Source organism: Aulonocara stuartgranti (genome assembly GCF_965226115.1).
Source record: "Aulonocara stuartgranti genome assembly, chromosome: 19".
NCBI lineage: Eukaryota > Metazoa > Chordata > Actinopteri > Cichliformes > Cichlidae > Aulonocara > Aulonocara stuartgranti.
Window position 1 is genome coordinate 22,923,586 of NC_138955.1, and position 18,545 is coordinate 22,942,130.

The window sequence follows — 18,545 nt, forward strand, 5'->3', positions numbered from 1 at the left end:
AAGCGAAACGCAATATTGTGTCAGGACAATTCACTATTTATGCACAATAAATAAAGGAGCATAGCGCGACAATTTCTGTTCAGCGCCAGACTTGCTTGTAACCTATATCACTAATTATGTTAAGAAAAATGACGCATTAACTACTAAAAAACACTGACCTTCGTGTAAATGCTTGGAGCAGACTAACCTGTGAGCTGGAGTGTTCTGGGACGTTATATTTGATCTTTGAATGGCTGCAATCCAGGCCATCCGTCGCGTCTTTGTTACTTCGGAAACATGGCTCGAACAATTTCTCTTCAACGACGTAATCCGATAACAACCGATCTCTTTACCCGTCGGCTTCCCGTGGCTGTCATGCGATCGGCTATTGCAGTTAATAATACAACGGCTTCTTGACATTTTTGTGTTTCTTTTTATCGCTGTATAACTGATTTTAATTGAAAGCCTGCGTGTGCTAGTACCGCTTGCCACGAGTTCCCAGAATCCTTTGCGGTTCTACCCGTGAATGACGTCACATTTTCAATCTCTATATAATATGCATGTTAAATTTTATATTTGGGGTAAAATATCAAGTCTTTTCAAGTAAACCGGTTCAAGTCCAATTCAAGTCCCAAGTCATTGGTGTAAAAGTCCAAGTCAAGTCACAAGTCTTAGAACATTTTTTCAAGTCAAGTCTAAAGTCATAAAATTAATGACTCGAGTCTGACTCGAGTCCAAGTCATGTGACTCGAGTCCACACCTCTGTTAAAAACTGAGCTTAAATAAATGATTAGCGGTAATAAAAGCCGAGGGAGGTCAACAGTGATCACTGACTGTTTTAGGAGCTTTTTGAGATTAAATAGAAGAAAATACATAACATTAAACATGTTAACAACACAAAAGCCATATTAAACGCAGACTACTTTAGACCCGGAAGTAGGATTCGTCGCGTCATCACTGAACAATCGGATAGAGTCTTGTTTTCAGTAGAATGATTCTCAGTGATCTCAGTCTTATTTGCATGTTTGTGCAGCTGAGGTTGTGGTGTGAGTGCACTAGCACTATCAAGTGGGAGCAGTAGTTTTGAAGGGGGTTCATTTGGGATGATTCACCTTCCCTCTCCCACCTTTTGTCTCCCTTTTTCACTTGCGGGGTGTGGAGCCTTGGGTCGTATCGCTGTGCTCACACCTTTCCAAAGAAAGTTCATTTACATTTGAGATGGCAGTTACAAGGATACTTTAGCTGAGCGAAGTCCAGTGAACAGCGATTAAAACCAGAAGGTCACAGGGTCAACACACCGACTTTGCTGAAAATGTTAGCCGAGGATCTTCTCACTGAAATACTAAATCACTGTTGTCATGTTAAAATGAGTGATAAGATATCAGATTTTCAACTATACACCACTGCGCCCTTAGCTTTGTGAATGCAATCAAAATGTGGGAAACCTGGACTGCTGGTGGAAGAAGTTTCGAAATGAATCACGCAGAGATGGATGAAAGCAAAAAACAAAGCCTGACATTAACCTCAGGCAGAATACCGATGTGGTTTTACGAACATCTGTCTGGTTTTGTCGGTTGGACAACTTCAATTGTCTGGTTGAACTAGTTGCAGGAAGGTGTGTGCCTTTCAGTTCAATATATGGCATATCAGTCAACAGCGAGCATGTACAAACTTTATGACTGTTAGCCCACTGCACATAGGAGATTGGGATAAGCATAAAAGGAAATAAAAAGTCTGTGCTGAAACCAGCTAGAACCAGAACCTACGTAATAACCTGCTGTACAAATACAGAAATCATGAACCATTTACATTTTTTGCAGTTTATAATATCATTACATTGTACAGTCAAAAGTCCATGCTTTAAATTGAAACATATGCGTGGTAAACTCTATTGTCCAGCAGCGTGAAAATGGGTTCATTCTATTTGAGATGCTTTCTAAAACATTTAGTTGTAATTTTAGGAGCCAGGTTCTGATGTTTAATTTCAAATAAGATGAATTTTAAAACACTTAGTTGAAGTCCTAACAACTCCCATATCACGCCACAGCATTCACAATCAACAAGGAGCATTCATTAGAACATGAGTTCTATTTTCTCATCTAATCAATAAAATGCTTCATGCATTTAACATGATTTCAGAAAGAAAAGCACAAGAGAAAGAACGTGGTGTTCTTAATACATGTTCGCCCTGCGAGAAGCTGATTTCTTTGACTGACTCACTCTGCCATTAAGCATGTACACAATCAGTGTTACAATGGGATTTACCAAATTTTTGTGCAGCTCAGTCCTCTTAAGGAACAACCTGCGGTTCATCTGTAAGATTTATGTAACATATTTGGGCCTTTTATGCTTAATTATTATTGAAGTACTGTACTTATAATTTGTTTTTCCATTTGCTTTTCAATTCTTCTTCACTGCCTTTTGAACAACAATGGATATCTGTTTTCTGTATTTGACAAGTTTGTTACACACACAACCAAAAACACCCACTTGAAGCATTTTTGTAATTTCTGCAATTGGTTTCATGTTTTAAACCTAATGTTGATAATGCTTTGTACATAAAATCATGCATTTTTATGCTTTTTTACTTTGTGTCTTTCACTTAAAAAGTACTTTGATATTTCTGCCTTCACTAAAAATATTCATGAAAATATGAGGGAGAACGTTTTGTTTCAGTTTGTACTTGAGGTTAGATTATTATTGATGCCCTTAATCGTCGATTTGAGTACAGGTTTGTAAAAACGGGCATTTTGTTTGCAAGACTGTCCATTGTTGTTCGAAATATTCAAAGTTCCCTATCAAATCCATCATTTACAGTTAAGTAAATCTTACTCCACAAATTGAAAAACTAATAAAGTAATCTGAAGACATGTTTTTCTGAGTGTATAGTCCCGGTAAATACATAATAAAAAATAAAAAAATTCAAATTTCTTCTCAGAACAAAAGAATTGCGAGGAAGAAAAAAGATGAATATTGTGTCATATCCTCCTCCTTTTTTCCCTCATCCGGTGAGAGGACAACAGCGGAGACGCCTTTCGCGCTCTGATTGGTTTTCCAGATGTAACAACGTCGCTGATTGGTTCAAATATTGCCGCTTCTGAGCTTCTATTTTGAACATAAATACGAGCAGCTTCAGTCCTTTCCTCACAAATCAGGGGTTGTCAGAGAGGAGGTGCCTTATGCTGTAACTCTCTGGCATAAACAACAGCTATGTGACTTTAGTGATTTGGAAAGACCAAATCTAGGTTTTACACCTCACGGAACCACCGTCTAACTTACGGCCGGTGTTTTGCTTCGTATTTTTGGAAATGTAATCTCAATTGTTCCTAGCTAGCTGCTTAGCTTCCGGGTTAGCTCGAAACTTTGACTGTCTTGCTTTCTCCGACTCGAAATTCAAACCAAATCTATCATACAGTAGTACTCCCGCGTGACTTTTGCACAGATTTGACAGCGAAAAAAGCAACATGGAATCTTTTTTTAGCAGGATTAGTCCTGTTAAGACGAACAGGCCCGACCGGATCCCCGAGCTTTCCTTGCCCTCTCTGCTTGAGCACAGCACTAAGACCTCGCACTGCAGGAATCTGTTTTCCCCTGGGCCCACGGCTGTGCTGTCTCCTGTTACCAATTTGGCTATGGACATGAACAATTTAGCTGGACTCGGAAGGTACTACTAAGTTTTTATTTGTTAATTATTTTCATGTAACTGCAGTTCCCGTTTTTCAAACCACTAACTACCCTGTCATCTATTTATTCCTTTTGATCGGTTCTTTGCGATGCACAATACGTTTCAGTCTTGACATTAAGGAAAATTTTCTGTTTCTTTCTTTGTCGTGCAGCCAATGTGATACCCCGAAAAGGAGAAAGCATGCACCCCTCGAGAAGGTTCCCTCCTTCGCCTCTGACGTCTCATCTGATGCTGGTGAGACCCCGTTAAAGCTATTGTTTGTGCTAATTTATGCTATAAGGCCAAATGTTCATGGACTGAATTTGATTTCAAGTCACAAGATTCGATACGGTTATGCGGAATGTAGTATTGTATTATTTATTTTAGCTGCAGTAATATTTTATGTATTGTAATTTACGACTCAGTTACGACTCAAATGTATCAAGTATAGTCTTTTATTTATTTATTTATTTATTTATTTATTATTTATTTGTAATTCCAGTCTTCTAATGTAAAGTCCTTACTCCACCAGACAGCTCACCTATGCACTGCAATATGAGAAATGTGTGTATACATGTGGCAGGTCAGTATCATCTATTAGTGACACATATCTCTTCCTTCAGGCCTGGGCATGGATCTCCCCAGCCCACTAGATGCCATCGAAGTGGAAGACACGTAAGTTAAACTATCCTCCTTCTGACTATTGTTATCAGCCTTTGAGCAGTGCGTCTCCTTACCCTTTTGCCCCTTCACCCGACCCTCCACCCCCACCCCAGTGCTAGGGTTCAGCAGCGCTAAGCACCATTTCCCATCTGAGGGATTAATATTTCTGCCGTTGACTTTAAGACGATGACCTCGCTCCTTTTTCTTAGACAAAGCAGATTAGCTGATACACCATGTGAGCTTTACTTTCTAAATCAATGTAGTGTGACATATTATGGACTTAACTTAATAGTTAAATATTGCAATTTTGTAGGTGGGAAGTAATACAACTGGGACAATATGCTCTGTAAAATCAGTTGGAAACCCTAGTGCTGCTCACTGAAAATACTGTTGCACTTGTGCTCAGCGTTATTATCTTGATCAGTTTGTTAGCATACCCTCAGCTGCCTAATCTTGGGTGGCCCTTTTCCTTATTCTCAGTTGGGTGAGTCTGCCCTGCAGACATCTGCCGAGGTCTGATGTGAGTTCTTTTGCAGCAGTTGGTGCTCAAGACTTCATTCACCTCCTTTTACAGCTGTTAGGTTGCTAGGAGTTTTCCATGATGGGGGGGAGGATGTGGCGTGCGTGCTCTGGTTTGATAACCCACCCCCTCTGAGCTTTGGCACACTCTTCTACTGCAGCCTTGTTTCAATAGGGAATTGAGGGCTGGAGTTTCTCTGCATCAGCTATTGAAATCAGGGCACCCCCAGAGAACAGCTGCCCTCCCTTCTTGTGGTCTGCACTGAATGGGACACGCTCCCCCCTCGACAAACAAAAGAGCTCTTGCAGAAAGGGGGCTTTGCAGCTTCGGCTCCAGCAGGCATATGGTAGATTAGCTGATTTCCGCATCCCTTCCCCTGACCTCCCTCCCACCCCCTGAGCTCTCAGGCCCACTTATTTAGCATACAGGTGGGCCGTACTCCCAATGCAAAGAGTACGTCTTGCCTCCATGCATTCACCCAACTTCCTCATGTCCAACCGTTCCTCTCGGTGTCTCAATAGAGTCCCAGACTCTTTGTAGTTTATGAGTATGCAATGTTTCGACTGACAGTTGAGGCCTTCCTAGTCTCTTTTCTTAGCAGATCTTCTTGCAAGAATATATTAGTTTTGTAATTTCTGAAGCATTCCTTGCTCTTCTTTCTGTTACAGATTTGAAAAAGCCATTCGAGAGTCAAGCAGAGTTGTCAATGAGTAAGTTTTGTACCTGGTATTATCTCTCCCCCCCCCCCCCCCCCCCCCCCCCTTAAAAACAACATTGCAGAGCAGTTTAATTTTCAAAATCTTATCTCCTTATTTTATTGACTGCAATTCTTTTCTCTGCCATCTGTTGATTATAGGAGAATGCCAATTCGAAGAATCAACTCATTGCCCGTAAGTATTTTACAGCTTGTGTGTTATGCGTACACATATTATCTGTTATCCCCAGAGATAACAGATAATGTCCTGTTGTAGTTGTGATTTTGGCGCTTGAATAGGATTTAATCTTAATTTTTAAAGAGGAGTTGACAGTACACATAAACACAACTCAAACAAACCATACAGTGGAGGTTAAGCCTAAACGCGTTGCTAACTGATTCCCTTTTATTCCCCCACTCAGCTCCAGCTCATGGCCTTCAGTCCAGCTCTGAAGGGGCAGCAAAATGATCCAAACCGCTATGGAGTATTTGGTCAGCAACCTTCCCAAGTATCCACCTCTCAGCATGAGAATAAGGAGAACATGCCAGAGGTCAGTTGGACCAAAATCATTTACTTAAGTCTCACTGCCTTAGAACTAAGGCGATGCTAAATGAGCTTTTATTACTGTGGAGACGGCATTTCATCATTTGGGTTAAAAACGGGATATTTGCATTTTATGTAAGTGAAAATTATTAGTGTCATTAGCAGGTGCTTTTATTAATCTGTCACGTCTGTGTTGGCATTCCTTGTTTAAAATGCCTTGTTGTTGTTTTTTTTCTTTCAGGAAAGCTTTGAATTCAAGAAACCCACCAAACCTGCTTCGCGGTGTCGTGGGCGATCCTTTAACAACGGGCAGTCTAAGGATGCCTTTGCCTGCCGTCCCAGCTCCGCACCAGCCCTCATGGTATGTGAAGAATCTGTCTGCAAGTTAAAAAGGGGTGATCTGCTTCTCGAAAGATGCTGACTGACGTTTTTTTTTTTCATTTTTATGTAAAGCTTTCTTCACCTCCTCCGGTGCAGCAGCTTGACTTTCATGACTCCAGCCCCATGTTTCTGAGAAGTTCCTCCCTCACCTCCTCAAATGATGATGAAGACGATGGCTTTTTGGATGTACTTGATGACAACATGGAGGTGAGTCCCTGCCATTCATGTTTTTATGGATTCATTTTTTTTCTGCAATTCCTTTTTGTCAGACTTGATTTTTAACGGCACCCATTTGTTGTTTGCAGAATGACTCTGGGGTACCGATGGGCATGGCCAGCTTACTCACTGCCCCACTGGTGGCTGACAGTATAGGAGAAGACTCTGTAAGTGTGCGTACTTTAGGTGCAGTATGTAAAGTGTGTGCCTGCTTTTCTCAGTAGCCACAGATGACTTATCCATCTTGACAACCATTTTACAACAAACACAATATGTCACAGCATAGTATAAAGAATAGTCCTGATGTATTTTGATGCAATCACCCAGAATAAATTTTGATGCTTTGCTGTCACAAGTTGTAGCACCTCACGCAAAATGTGGGTTGAATTTAAAAATGTACTTATTCTCGCATTTCTTTAGCCTGTGATTCGGTGCAGACCACGAAGCCTGTTTCGCTCTCCTTCGATGCCCAGTCCTGTTTCCCGTCTCTCTGTGAAGCGCGCTGACCGCCCCGGAGATGAAAATACACCCATCAGGGTGAAGAGGCGGCGTAGCCTTGCAGGAACGCAAGTAACCACCCTGGAACAAAACCCAGAATCCCCAAGAATGGTAAGGCCATACTGCCTTGGACAACATGCATCACTTTTGTTGTTGTGATAGTTGATGCAAGTTAGTTGGATGACTTGATCATTTTAACATGTTGGCCAATAACATGAGGAGCTGAGGTGAATGGGAGGAAGTAGCAGCATCGTCTTTTAAATGAAAACGGAATGAAGTGCATGCATGCTGAGATTGGTCTTACAGCATTGCTCAGGTCTAAGCCACACGGTGCAAGATTAATAAAAACTGTCTTGTGTTACAAAAACGTGCTGTCGAGCTCAAGTCCTTTTCTGATTGAAACATTTAAAACCAGTGATAACATGGAGCTGCTGTTCTGAACAGACAGCAATGATCTGTAGGCGTGATTTAAAAAATCTCCACTGACCATCTGTCACCCAGCTTCTGAAACATCCACTGAGGCTTACTGGCTATTGTTCCAGGCTTTGAAGCTTATCTTAAATCGCTTCATTTTCTCCTTGGCTACCTCGGTAAGTGTCCCTCTCCTCTCTTTCCAGGGCTGCTCACTGCTCCAGAGGTCCAAGTCGTTCTGCCAGGCAGAGATTGAAAAGCTGTTGGACAGTGAGGCTGGTTCTAATGAGCTAATAGGCGATTTCACCAAGGTAAGGGAGAATGAAAACTCTTCTGTGTGCTTGTTAGTTAGTTGCTTGAAAAAGTGGAATAACGAATCCTCTTTCGTCTTTTAGCCTTTCGTTCTACCCACAGTGCATGGAAAACACCAAGACCTCAAATACATTACCTCAGACATGGTGAGTAGACGCACTGTGTCAAAGCGCTCAGTCCCTTCACAGTAATCACTGCTCCTTTTGAAAACATTAAAAGTATGTTCTGTGTGGTCTTTAGATGGTGGCAGCTCTCACTGGCCAGTTTGATCATGTAGTTGAACAAGTCATCGTCATTGACTGCCGCTATCCTTATGAGTTTGAAGGAGGACATATCAAGGTGAGTCAGTGACAGACATTGCAGTATACATAAAACTCGAGTGTTTCCTAATTTGTGTTGGAAAATCACACAGAACGATGTGAAAATCGGTGATAGATGTTTTCAGTAACAACTGTGGGGGGGGGGGGGTGATGATGTAAAAACTGCTTAATTAAAGACTTCTCTGTAGGTGATCCATCCCTGAGCTCTAAAGGTATTTGTTTTTGTTCCAGGGAGCGCTAAACCTACACCAGGAGGACCAGGTGAAGGACTTCCTCCTCAAGAACCCGATTGTCCCATCCAGCCCAGACAAACGAATCGTCATCATCTTCCACTGCGAGTTCTCCTCGGAGCGCGGCCCCCGAATGTGCCGTTTCGTCAGAGAGCAAGACCGCGCCATGAACGAGTATCCCAAACTTCACTACCCCGAGCTCTACATCCTCAAGGGCGGCTACAAGGACTTCTTCCCTCATTTTCAGGTTGGGTTTGATTTGATTCTCAAGGAGTGAAATATAAATGCTGGTGAGGCCTTGTGTATCTGGAGCATAATGCTTCGGTTTTAGTCCAAAGAACTGCGTGCTCATGTTTTAGCATATCAGTTATCACAGACCCACATGAATCTCAGCTGTTCAGTCCTCTGAATCCTCATCTCGTTCTCTTGTGCAGGCACAATGTGAACCTCAGTCTTACCGACCCATGCACCATGAGGATTTCAAGGAGGACCTGAGGAAGTGCCGCCTCAAGAGTCGCACCTGGGCCGGAGAGCGCAGTAAGAGGGAGATGTACGGACGACTGAAGAAGCTGTGAGCACGTCCTCATCTTCCCAACCTCCCGCTAAAACACACTGCCTCTCCATGAAACGGACTCAGTGCAACCTCCTCATGTGTCTAACGCCTCACTCTAACCAAGGAGAAATGCCTTCTGTGATTGCGCCAGCAGAAAAAGGGATTTTTAAATTTCCTACAAAGTTTCATTTATAGCCAATTTAGTTATTTATGCGAGTTACAGAGAGAAGGATGTGGAATGATGGATCCTTGAAGAAATCAGCAGTGCAGTGAACAGATTTTATAAAGGTGATTTGAAACAATTTGTATGTTTTAACAAAACAAACCACTAGGACCTACTGCCTGTTTTTTACCTTTCCTTTTCCTTTTTTTTTTTTTTTTTTAAATATAAGCTGGCATTAGTGATATGAATCAATGCCATATTGCAATATACAAACAGACCACACTGCCAGGACTTTGTCTTTCAGTCCCCCCACTGGATTTTTTTTTCTTTTTTCTTTTAATGTCATGTACTACATTATATCAGCACTTAATTAAAGAAAAAAAAAAAGTTGAATTGGAGAGGTGTCCCTGTCCCCAAGATTTTTATATATACATACACACACACACTTTGTTTTTAAAGAATGATTTGAGTATTCTTTGGAGTGTGCATTTCTCCAGGCATTCCAAAATGCAAATTGGATACTTAATGATAACATGTGAAAGCACAAGATCAATGCAGAGCTTTGCCCCATCACCTCCACCCACATCTGTTGCAATAATTATTTTCCTCAGTCAGAAGATACCAAAGCAAACAAAGCTACCTGTTTACTTTGCAGTGAGATTTCTCTGATGCTGCAGGTCAGCAAGTGTGGACAGATTTTTTCTTTTTTTCTTTTTCTGTCTTATAAGAAGTCTTTTGTTTCGCTTTGACACCTTTTAAAATCCAGAGAACTGTCTAACCCTCTGCCGAGCTAATAATGTTGGTTTATAATGAGCAGGGTGCTTTTGGTATTTTGGTCCAGGCTTGCGGGGGAGCTGCTGAAATAAAGATCTGATGTGTGTTGAAATGAGATGAATAGCAGCCTCTTCTTTCTGAGTTTTATCACGCAGGATTTTAAAATTATATTTCTTTGCAAGTAGTTTGTGAATGAATAATACTTTTTAAAATAAACTTAAAATTCTTTAAAAATGGTTTGTCAGAATTATTTAATAAAATCAGGCTTTAGTTGAGCTTGACAAACTTTAAACCTTTATGGTTTTGGCAAGACCATCAAAGATCGAAAGTGTTGAGCTCTAATGGCCACAACCACTCGTGCAGAGTTTAAGGGACTAAAAGTGCCCACTGGCTTCATAATTGCCACGTCTATTAGCTGAAACCAGTTGTTCTATAAGAAAGTCTCAATGTTCAGTATGTATGTCCTACTAAGGAGTTGAGCTGCTTTGGTGAGGTACGAATACTAAAATTCATACTTAAAATTAGGACTATCAGTTCATAGATATATCGATCTCGGTCTTTAATAAGGCCTAGATTTAAAAATGTACAAAAGGCTCAATAGATCAATACTTTTATGCAATTTTTAGCCTTTGATGCATTTGAATATACTTTATACGTGAGTGTAGTCAGTTTATTACCCTGCTAATTGAATGCTTTCTTTGAAAAGGCAGCAGGTTTCCTGTCAATGATTAATAATTAATTGGTTGCCCAGAGGGAGTCTCTCCCCCCCCGACTATTTTTCTGATTAGTGTTGAAAATCAATGACCAGTTCAAAGTGAAGTCACTTTAGCATGTGTGTATCTCACATCTTATTCATTGATATACATGCTACAGTGGGGCAAAAAAGTATTTAGTCAGCCACCGATTGTGCAAGTTCCCCCACCTAAAATGATGACAGAGGTCAGTAATTTGCACCAGAGGTACACTTCAACTGTGAGAGACAGAATGTGGAAAAAAAAAAAAATCCATGAATCCACATGGTAGGATTTGTAAAGAATTTATTCGTAAATCAGGGTGGAAAATAAGTATTTGGTCAATAACAAAAATACAACTCAATACTTTGTAACATAACCTTTGTTGGCAATAACAGAGGTCAAACGTTTACTATAGGTCTTTACCAGGTTTGCACACACAGTAGCTGGTATTTTGGCCCATTCCTCCATGCAGATCTTCTCGAGAGCAGTGATGTTTTGGGGCTGTCGCCGAGCAACACGGACTTTCAACTCCCGCCACAGATTTTCTATGGGGTTGAGGTCTGGAGACTGGCTAGGCCACTCCAGGACTTTCAAATGCTTCTTACGGAGCCACTCCTTTGTTGCCCGGGCGGTGTGTTTTGGATCATTGTCATGTTGGAAGACCCAGCCTCGTTTCATCTTCAAAGTTCTCACTGATGGAAGGAGGTTTTGGCTCAAAATCTCACGATACATGGCCCCATTCATTCTGTCCTTAACACGGATCAGTCGTCCTGTCCCCTTGGCAGAAAAACAGCCCCATAGCATGATGTTTCCACCCCCATGCTTCACAGTAGGTATGGTGTTCTTGGGATGCAACTCAGTATTCTTCTTCCTCCAAACACGACGAGTTGAGTTTTTACCAAAAATTTCTCCTTTGGTTTCATCTGACCACATGACATTCTCCCAATCCTCTGCTGTATCATCCATGTGCTCTCTGGCAAACTTCAGACGGGCCTGGACATGCACTGGCTTCAGCAGCGGAACACGTCTGGCACTGCGGGATTTGATTCCCTGCCGTTGTAGTGTGTTACTGATGGTGACCTTTGTTACTTTGGTCCCAGCTCTCTGCAGGTCATTCACCAGGTCCCCCCGTGTGGTTCTGGGATCTTTGCTCACCGTTCTCATGATCATTTTGACCCCACGGGATGAGATCTTGCGTGGAGCCCCAGATCGAGGGAGATTATCAGTGGTCTTGTATGTCTTCCATTTTCTGATGATTGCTCCCACAGTTGATTTTTTCACACCAAGCTGCTTGCCTATTGTAGATTCACTCTTCCCAGTCTGGTGCAGGTCTACAATACTTTTCCTGGTGTCCTTTGAAAGCTCTTTGGTCTTGGCCATGGCGGCGTTTGGAGTCTGACTGTTTGAGGCTGTGGACAGGTGTCTTTTATACAGATGATGAGTTCAAACAGGTGCCATTCATACAGGTAACGAGTGGGGGACAGAAAAGCTTCTTACAGAAGACATTACAGGTCTGTGAGGGCCAGAGATTTTCCTTGTTTGAGGTGACCAAATACTTATTTTCCACCCTAATTTACGAATAAATTCTTTACAAATCCTACCATGTGGATTCATGGATTTTTTTTTCACATTCTGTCTCTCACAGTTGAAGTGTACCTCTGGTGCAAATTACTGACCTCTGTCATCATTTTAAGTGGGGGAACTTGCACAATCGGTGGCTGACTAAATACTTTTTTGCCCCACTGTATGTGTCAACAGGGCCACTATTCTTATTTCCTCTTCTCGTCTCAGGATTAACTTTAGTCTTAAATACACAAAACTACATTAAAGAAAGATGCTGATTTTGTATATTAATATTGACCAAGTTGTGATATTGAAATTTCATTCCAAGCGGAACAGTGATTTGTTTCTGATTAATAAAGTGATTTATAATGTAGGAAATGCTCTCTGATGGCTGCACGAATCACATTAGAGCCTCTAAACAACATTTGTTTTTGTAATTTTTTTTCACTGCTTTCTGGCAAAAACTAACTGAAAGAACTGATAGACCAGTTTAGAGAAACTTTATTCATATTCCGGGATATACACATTATTTGTACACATCCTGGACCTAAACTTCCTTCAGCTTTCAGCCTGAGTTCACCCAAAGCCAGTTTTCCACATTTGATCTCTAAGAATAGCCCGTCTGCCGTTTTGTTTAGCATGCCTGCTGTGCACGGTGAAGGATTTCTTTCCACAGGCTGCTTCCTGTTTTTTCAAATTTTCCCTCTCGAGTTGGCCGTGGGAGTGGCCTCTCCTTTCCAGCACGTGTCCACGCATACAAACACATTCCTCTCTGTGAAGGCAGTACCTGGCAGCTTGACGTGTCCTGACATGAGGTTAACTGTCCTGTTACAGGACAAGGAGTGGAGGGAAAATATCACAGTCACCACGTGCTGAAAACACGTGACATGAAGGGAGGAGAGGTTGTAAAAGCACAAGCCTGCTGGCACCTCACCAAAGTTTGAAATCAGACAGTTTCCCAATGTCCATGTGGCTGTGGGAACGAAAGGGCAAGGCTTTGTTTGCATTCCAGTGAGTGAAGTCTAACTTATTTACAGCCAGTGGCAAATTGCCGAAACTAATGTCTGTTGGTTGAATTGTGCAACTGAAGCTGCTTCAAGTCTCTCCTAAATCCTCTAAAAAATTACTGACAGCAGCACTAAAGAGCAAACACTACACAGCTTAATAAACGACTATTTAGCTTCCACAGTCTTTACACATACTGGTCCGTGAGTCTATGGTATCTTTCACCTTTTTTTTTTTGCAATTACCAGGCCAGCTGCTTAGATTTGAGAGGCCTCACACCTTTACACGAGGCATACATAATGCAACACTTGCGAGATCCTTTCAATACAAGCTTCCCTTCTCCACCTCAATAGTCGTTTTTAAAATGTAGATGAGTCCTTGGCAGGTCCTCAAAAAGTAAACTGAGCCAGGTTTTACAATTAGACTCATCCAATTAGGAGATTCAAGAATTCAGCAAAGCAACAGTGGGACACTTAAACTGATTTCCACGAATGAATGCTGCATTACCGAGTGGCTTGTTCTCAAAGGTGTGCTTTGTTTATCTGACGGCTTTCAAAAGAGTTGAATGAATGTAAACTCTAAACTGTATACAACATAAACAGAAACAATATCTTATGTGTATGTTTTCCTTTTTTTCCCTCCCACAATAGAGGTCTCACTCCCTGTATAGTGGAGGAATCCCATATTTCCATAGTGAAAACAGTGTATATTATAAAGACATACCCTAAAGGGTACCTTCTGGGCACAACAGAGAATAAAATAAACAACATTTTCCATTCAGGAAGACTTGAAAACAGCAATCGAGTCTGTAAACTTTGAGGAAAGTGTCTCCTGGGGACATGGCTCAAGCGAGCCCAGGGCTGCTTTCCCACAGCTTGCTAGATTGTTGGACTTCTTTTTGCAACAAAGGGAAATTCTGAATGCATGTTTAAGGCACTCACTTCACAGACTCACTACCTATACTTTGCGTATACAGTGTGTGACTCTCTGATGGTGGATGCTGTTTGATGACCTTTCATTACTTTGGTTTGGATTTAGTCAAATGACTAAATGTGGACCCTTGATGGTGTGAAGCAATGTTCCTGTTAAATCAGTTTAATTAATTCAAATATGGCCAAAGACTGATGAAGATATGTAAAGACTTGACATGAGATGAAAAAGCATGCCAGCGCTCTGTAGAATTGCCCTTAAAACCTCGCCACCCTTCCTGTGACTGTCTTTCCTTTTCTGCAAAGCCGATCAAAGGTGCCCTCAAACAAACCTCCAGCCTGGGTGTCACCCATAAACCTCTGTTTGCTGTGCGACTGCCGACATTGTCAGTAAACTGACAAACCAGCCTGCAAATCAAAGGGTCGCACGGGCCAACAAGGGTGGTGAAATTCTGAAGCGTAACAGTGTGGTTTCAAGGAAAGGGTGGAGATTGTGGTTTTCTAAGGTGAAGTCAAAGTTTTTGAGGATTAGAAACTTCTTAATGTCTCACTCACAGTTCTGCTTTCTGCACACACACACGCACACATACACACAATTTAAGAAGATTTCACCCTGCGCAGCAGACAAAATGTTCTTTATGTCACTCGCTGCATGTTGTCTTCAGCTTCCTTTAATTCAAATTGGCGGGTTTCATCATTATTGGTCCGTATGACTGGCTGATTGCCCTTGCCATCCCCCACATCCTGTTGTTCTTCATATTCAGCTGGTTTTTATTTCATCACAAGGAAATGTGACTCATAGGTGAAAAACACCGAAACGTGTTCTGACTTTTTTTTGTGGTGATCTCGACACAAGTTTCTGCACTTCAGTCACGCTCGCTGCTTTTGCTTTTTTGTTTTCCTCCACGCTGAAAACGCGATCCTCGTCAAACAGCTGGTGTTTGAAGCTGAAATTTCACAATGACAACATAATCTGCCTTCACTTTCACACTGACTGCTCTCAATGATTTTGTCTAATTATTACCTGCAGTGATCTCCACCCTTTACTTTATTGCTGAGGAGCAATGTGTGCATGTGTAGATCATTACCTTATGTGTGTGTTGCAGAAATATTGCTCTCCTATGTCTATTTTGATGACAAGCTCCATAAAAGTAGGCTGAAAATTCTCTCTTGGTTTCCGAGCATGAATCAAAACCAGACTTGAACTGAATCCAAAGTAGTCAGTGTTTAAAGCAGCAGAATCGTTTTAGTTCACGGGCCACTTGATCTCAAGTGGGACGCAAAAGTATTGGATCATTTTTCTTTTAGTCTCAAGATTTATATTGTGGAAACGTTCACATTTGATGAACCACCCATTCAGAAAAATTGATGACGAAAAGCTAATGAAGTCTTGAGAAAATAAATGCGTCTTCAACGCTCTGACTAATTTTTTCCATGTTCAGTCATTTCACTGTCATCATAGAGAAATGCACCAGCCACGCAGTCGTACAGATTAAGCTCTTTGTTAGGCTTGTTCTTACGTTTGACACACTGGTCTAAAGAATAGTTAGTTATTAAGTTACATTCATTCAATTCTTTTCTGTCTTTTCTGTAAGTGGAACATAATTTCACCTGCACAACATTCATATGTTAACCAGTGATTTGAGAAGTGCTACAACTATCTTCATATTTTCCCATTTTTATGTCTGTTCTTTTAAACATGGAATTTTTATGCGCATCTTAAAAGTACAGACAGTTGTTTTTTAAAAAAAAATTATTTAATAGAGTCAAAGAATGTTATTCTCATAAATGTACAGTAATTGTTCCAACAAATGTATGCATTGTCATAACTTTGAATTCATCCATTAAAAATACACAGGAGTTAACACCGGTTTGTGGCAGCTACTATGTTGCTCCGCCATCTTGACTGCAATGGCCAAGATGGTCATCATGTTCCACCTACCGTAATCGCATCTTATGTATGCGTCTGGAGACTTGCAAAAGGTGGAGAAGAAGAGAATCTGGACAGCTCAAGGCTGGCTAGCTTACAAACAGCTGTTTATAAGCTAACATTGTGAAAGCTAATGGAGTTTCCTAAAAATCACACTTTCCCTCTGATAAACAGTTTGATTACATTCTCACGTCATATGAGTTTATTTACAAAGTGCCAAAGTCCAATAATGTTATATTAACTTCAAAGTTCCAATTTTCTCTAACACCAGTTAACAGCGGCTAACCGAGTTTATTGGTGGCTAACAGCTAACAGGATATCTTCAAAAAAAGATCATAGTGTCTGTGCCATTGAACAGAAGTGAACATCGCTGACACATCAACTCGTATTCAAGTTTTACAGCCTCCTAAAAGTAAATAGACGTGGACGCCTCTCATCTGCATATTGACAGTTGAGGCAAACAGTGGCCTGCCCAGATAGCAAAAAGACTCCAGGGCAGATTTGGTCCAGAGTCACTTTAATGCCTGAGTACACTCACTACAGATTAATGGTCTGTCTTCTGGAACAAATGGTAAGCATCCCATGTGTGTTGACTGGAGTCTGCAATCTACAGACATCTAGTAGTAAGTTTTTACACACTGTCATTTTAAGCTACAATATTGTATGCTTATATGGAGACATCTCAAACAAAATAAAAGATAGTAATTTTTGTGTGGGGTTACAGTAACTCCCTGTATTAGTGTCTTTCTCAGTTGTAGTTGGTTTACAACTCTGCTGCTTGACTTCTAACTGCCTGACAACACATCCCTCCTTTTTTAGCTCAGTTGCACTGTCTACCTGTGAAATAGAGTTGTTTTTAAAATATTATTATTTACTTTAAAAGCCCTCTGAGGATCAGCTCCACAATAGTTCACGGATGTTTTAAGCCCAAATTTTGCCTCCAGGTTCGAGGTCACTGAGGTCATCCTCCAGCAACGTCTCTCAGCGTCCCCTTTTCGCCTAAAGCCTAAAAGCAACCGCATCTTTGTTTTTATAGCCCTCAGGCTCTGGAATAATTTGCCATCCCATATAAAAACCTGTCAAACAGGTGATTGTTTTTAAATCAAATCTGAAGACTTACTTTTATTTGTATTCCCTTTGAGTTAAGTTTGAGGGGCCTCGTGGTTTTTGTCATGTCCATTGTGAATGTTTTATTCCTGCTCATTTATGTCAGCTGCTGTTTGTCTTCTTAGACATTGTTTATATAGTCATTTCTATTTGACTGGTGGTTTTTATGTGAATTATGGTACTTGAGTTTTTGTAGACCTGGAGTATAAATACATCTGCTTTAACTGGATAGAACTCCTGTTGTTTTAAATGTGCAATAGAAACAAAGGTGACATGAGTGTCCTAGCTAAATAATGAAACAAGACAGCTTAATTTCAGGTTAAACCTGACTGAGGTAACTAAACCAAACTGTATATCTAAAAGAAGAGTCAGGGTACCACTGAATTCAGGAAGATGAATCACCAAAATGTGGAACCTATCGAAAGCAGCGAGAAGTTGTTGTATTCAATTCAATTCAATTTTATTTATGCAACGCCAAATCAGAGCAACAGTCGCTCAAGGCGCTTTATATTGTAAGGTAGACCCTAAAATAATACAACCAACCCCAACAATCGTATGACCCCTATGCGCAAGCACTTTGGCGAAAGTTGGAAGGAGAAACTTCCACAGGAAGAAACCTCCAACAGAACCAGACTCAGAGAGGGGCGGGGCCATCTGCCACAACCGGCTGGAGAGAGGGGAGCAAGACAGGATAGAAGACATGCTGTGGAAGAGAGTCAGAGATGAAGAATAACTAATGATTAAATGCAGAGAGGTGTATAAACACACTTTGAGTGGAAAAGCTGACTCAAGAAGAAGGGCTCAATGCATCATGGGAATCCCCCAGCAGCCTACACTTATCGTAGCTTAACTAAGGGAGGATTCAGGGTCACCTGATCCAGCCCTAACTATATGCTTTAGCAAAAAGGAAAGTTTTAAACCTAATCTTAAAAGTAGAGATTGTGTCTGTCTTCCAAATCCAAACTGGAAGCTGTTTCCACAGAAGAGGGGCCTGAAAACTGAAGGCTGTCCCTCCATTCTACTTTTGAAAACTCTAGGAACAGCAAGTAAGCCTTCACTCTGAGAGCAGGGTGCTTTATTGGGATAATATGACACTAAACGATCTGTAACATATGACAGGGTCTCATCGTCATGTCAAATTGCATGTGAGAAGAGACTTTTTAAAGGGTTTTAAAATGACATTCTAGATTTTACCTGGAACCAATGAAGAGAAGCTAATATGGGAGAAATACAGTCCTTCTTTCTTGCCTATGTTACTTGTTTGCTGTGGCCTTTTGGATCAAAATAAGGATTTCCAGGATTTCCTGCCTGATGCTAAGGAGTCTAGTTTAGTCTAGCCTAGAAATCCCTAAAAT

General features: G+C 41.1%; 1 protein-coding gene across 2 annotated transcripts; it reads left to right on the forward strand.

The window, feature by feature from the left end:
- The first annotated feature begins 3,077 nt into the window (after positions 1-3,077).
- Positions 3,078-10,037, forward strand: cdc25b (cell division cycle 25B). Of its 2 annotated transcripts, none has more exons than XM_082516917.1 (15): positions 3,078-3,643; positions 3,816-3,898; positions 4,267-4,318; positions 5,495-5,536; positions 5,683-5,716; positions 5,943-6,071; positions 6,306-6,425; positions 6,518-6,652; positions 6,751-6,834; positions 7,082-7,270; positions 7,777-7,881; positions 7,966-8,028; positions 8,123-8,221; positions 8,434-8,679; positions 8,867-10,037. In XM_082516917.1, the coding sequence occupies exons 1-15, from the start codon at positions 3,444-3,446 to the stop codon at positions 9,005-9,007; spliced, it is 1,722 nt and encodes a 573-aa protein (XP_082373043.1). In that variant the 5' UTR covers positions 3,078-3,443; the 3' UTR covers positions 9,008-10,037. The 2 variants fall into 2 exon arrangements, with proteins under 2 accessions (XP_082373043.1, XP_082373044.1); XM_082516918.1 differs by having other exon boundaries at positions 3,080-3,643; positions 6,751-6,828.
- Positions 10,038-18,545: the final 8,508 nt, after the last annotated feature.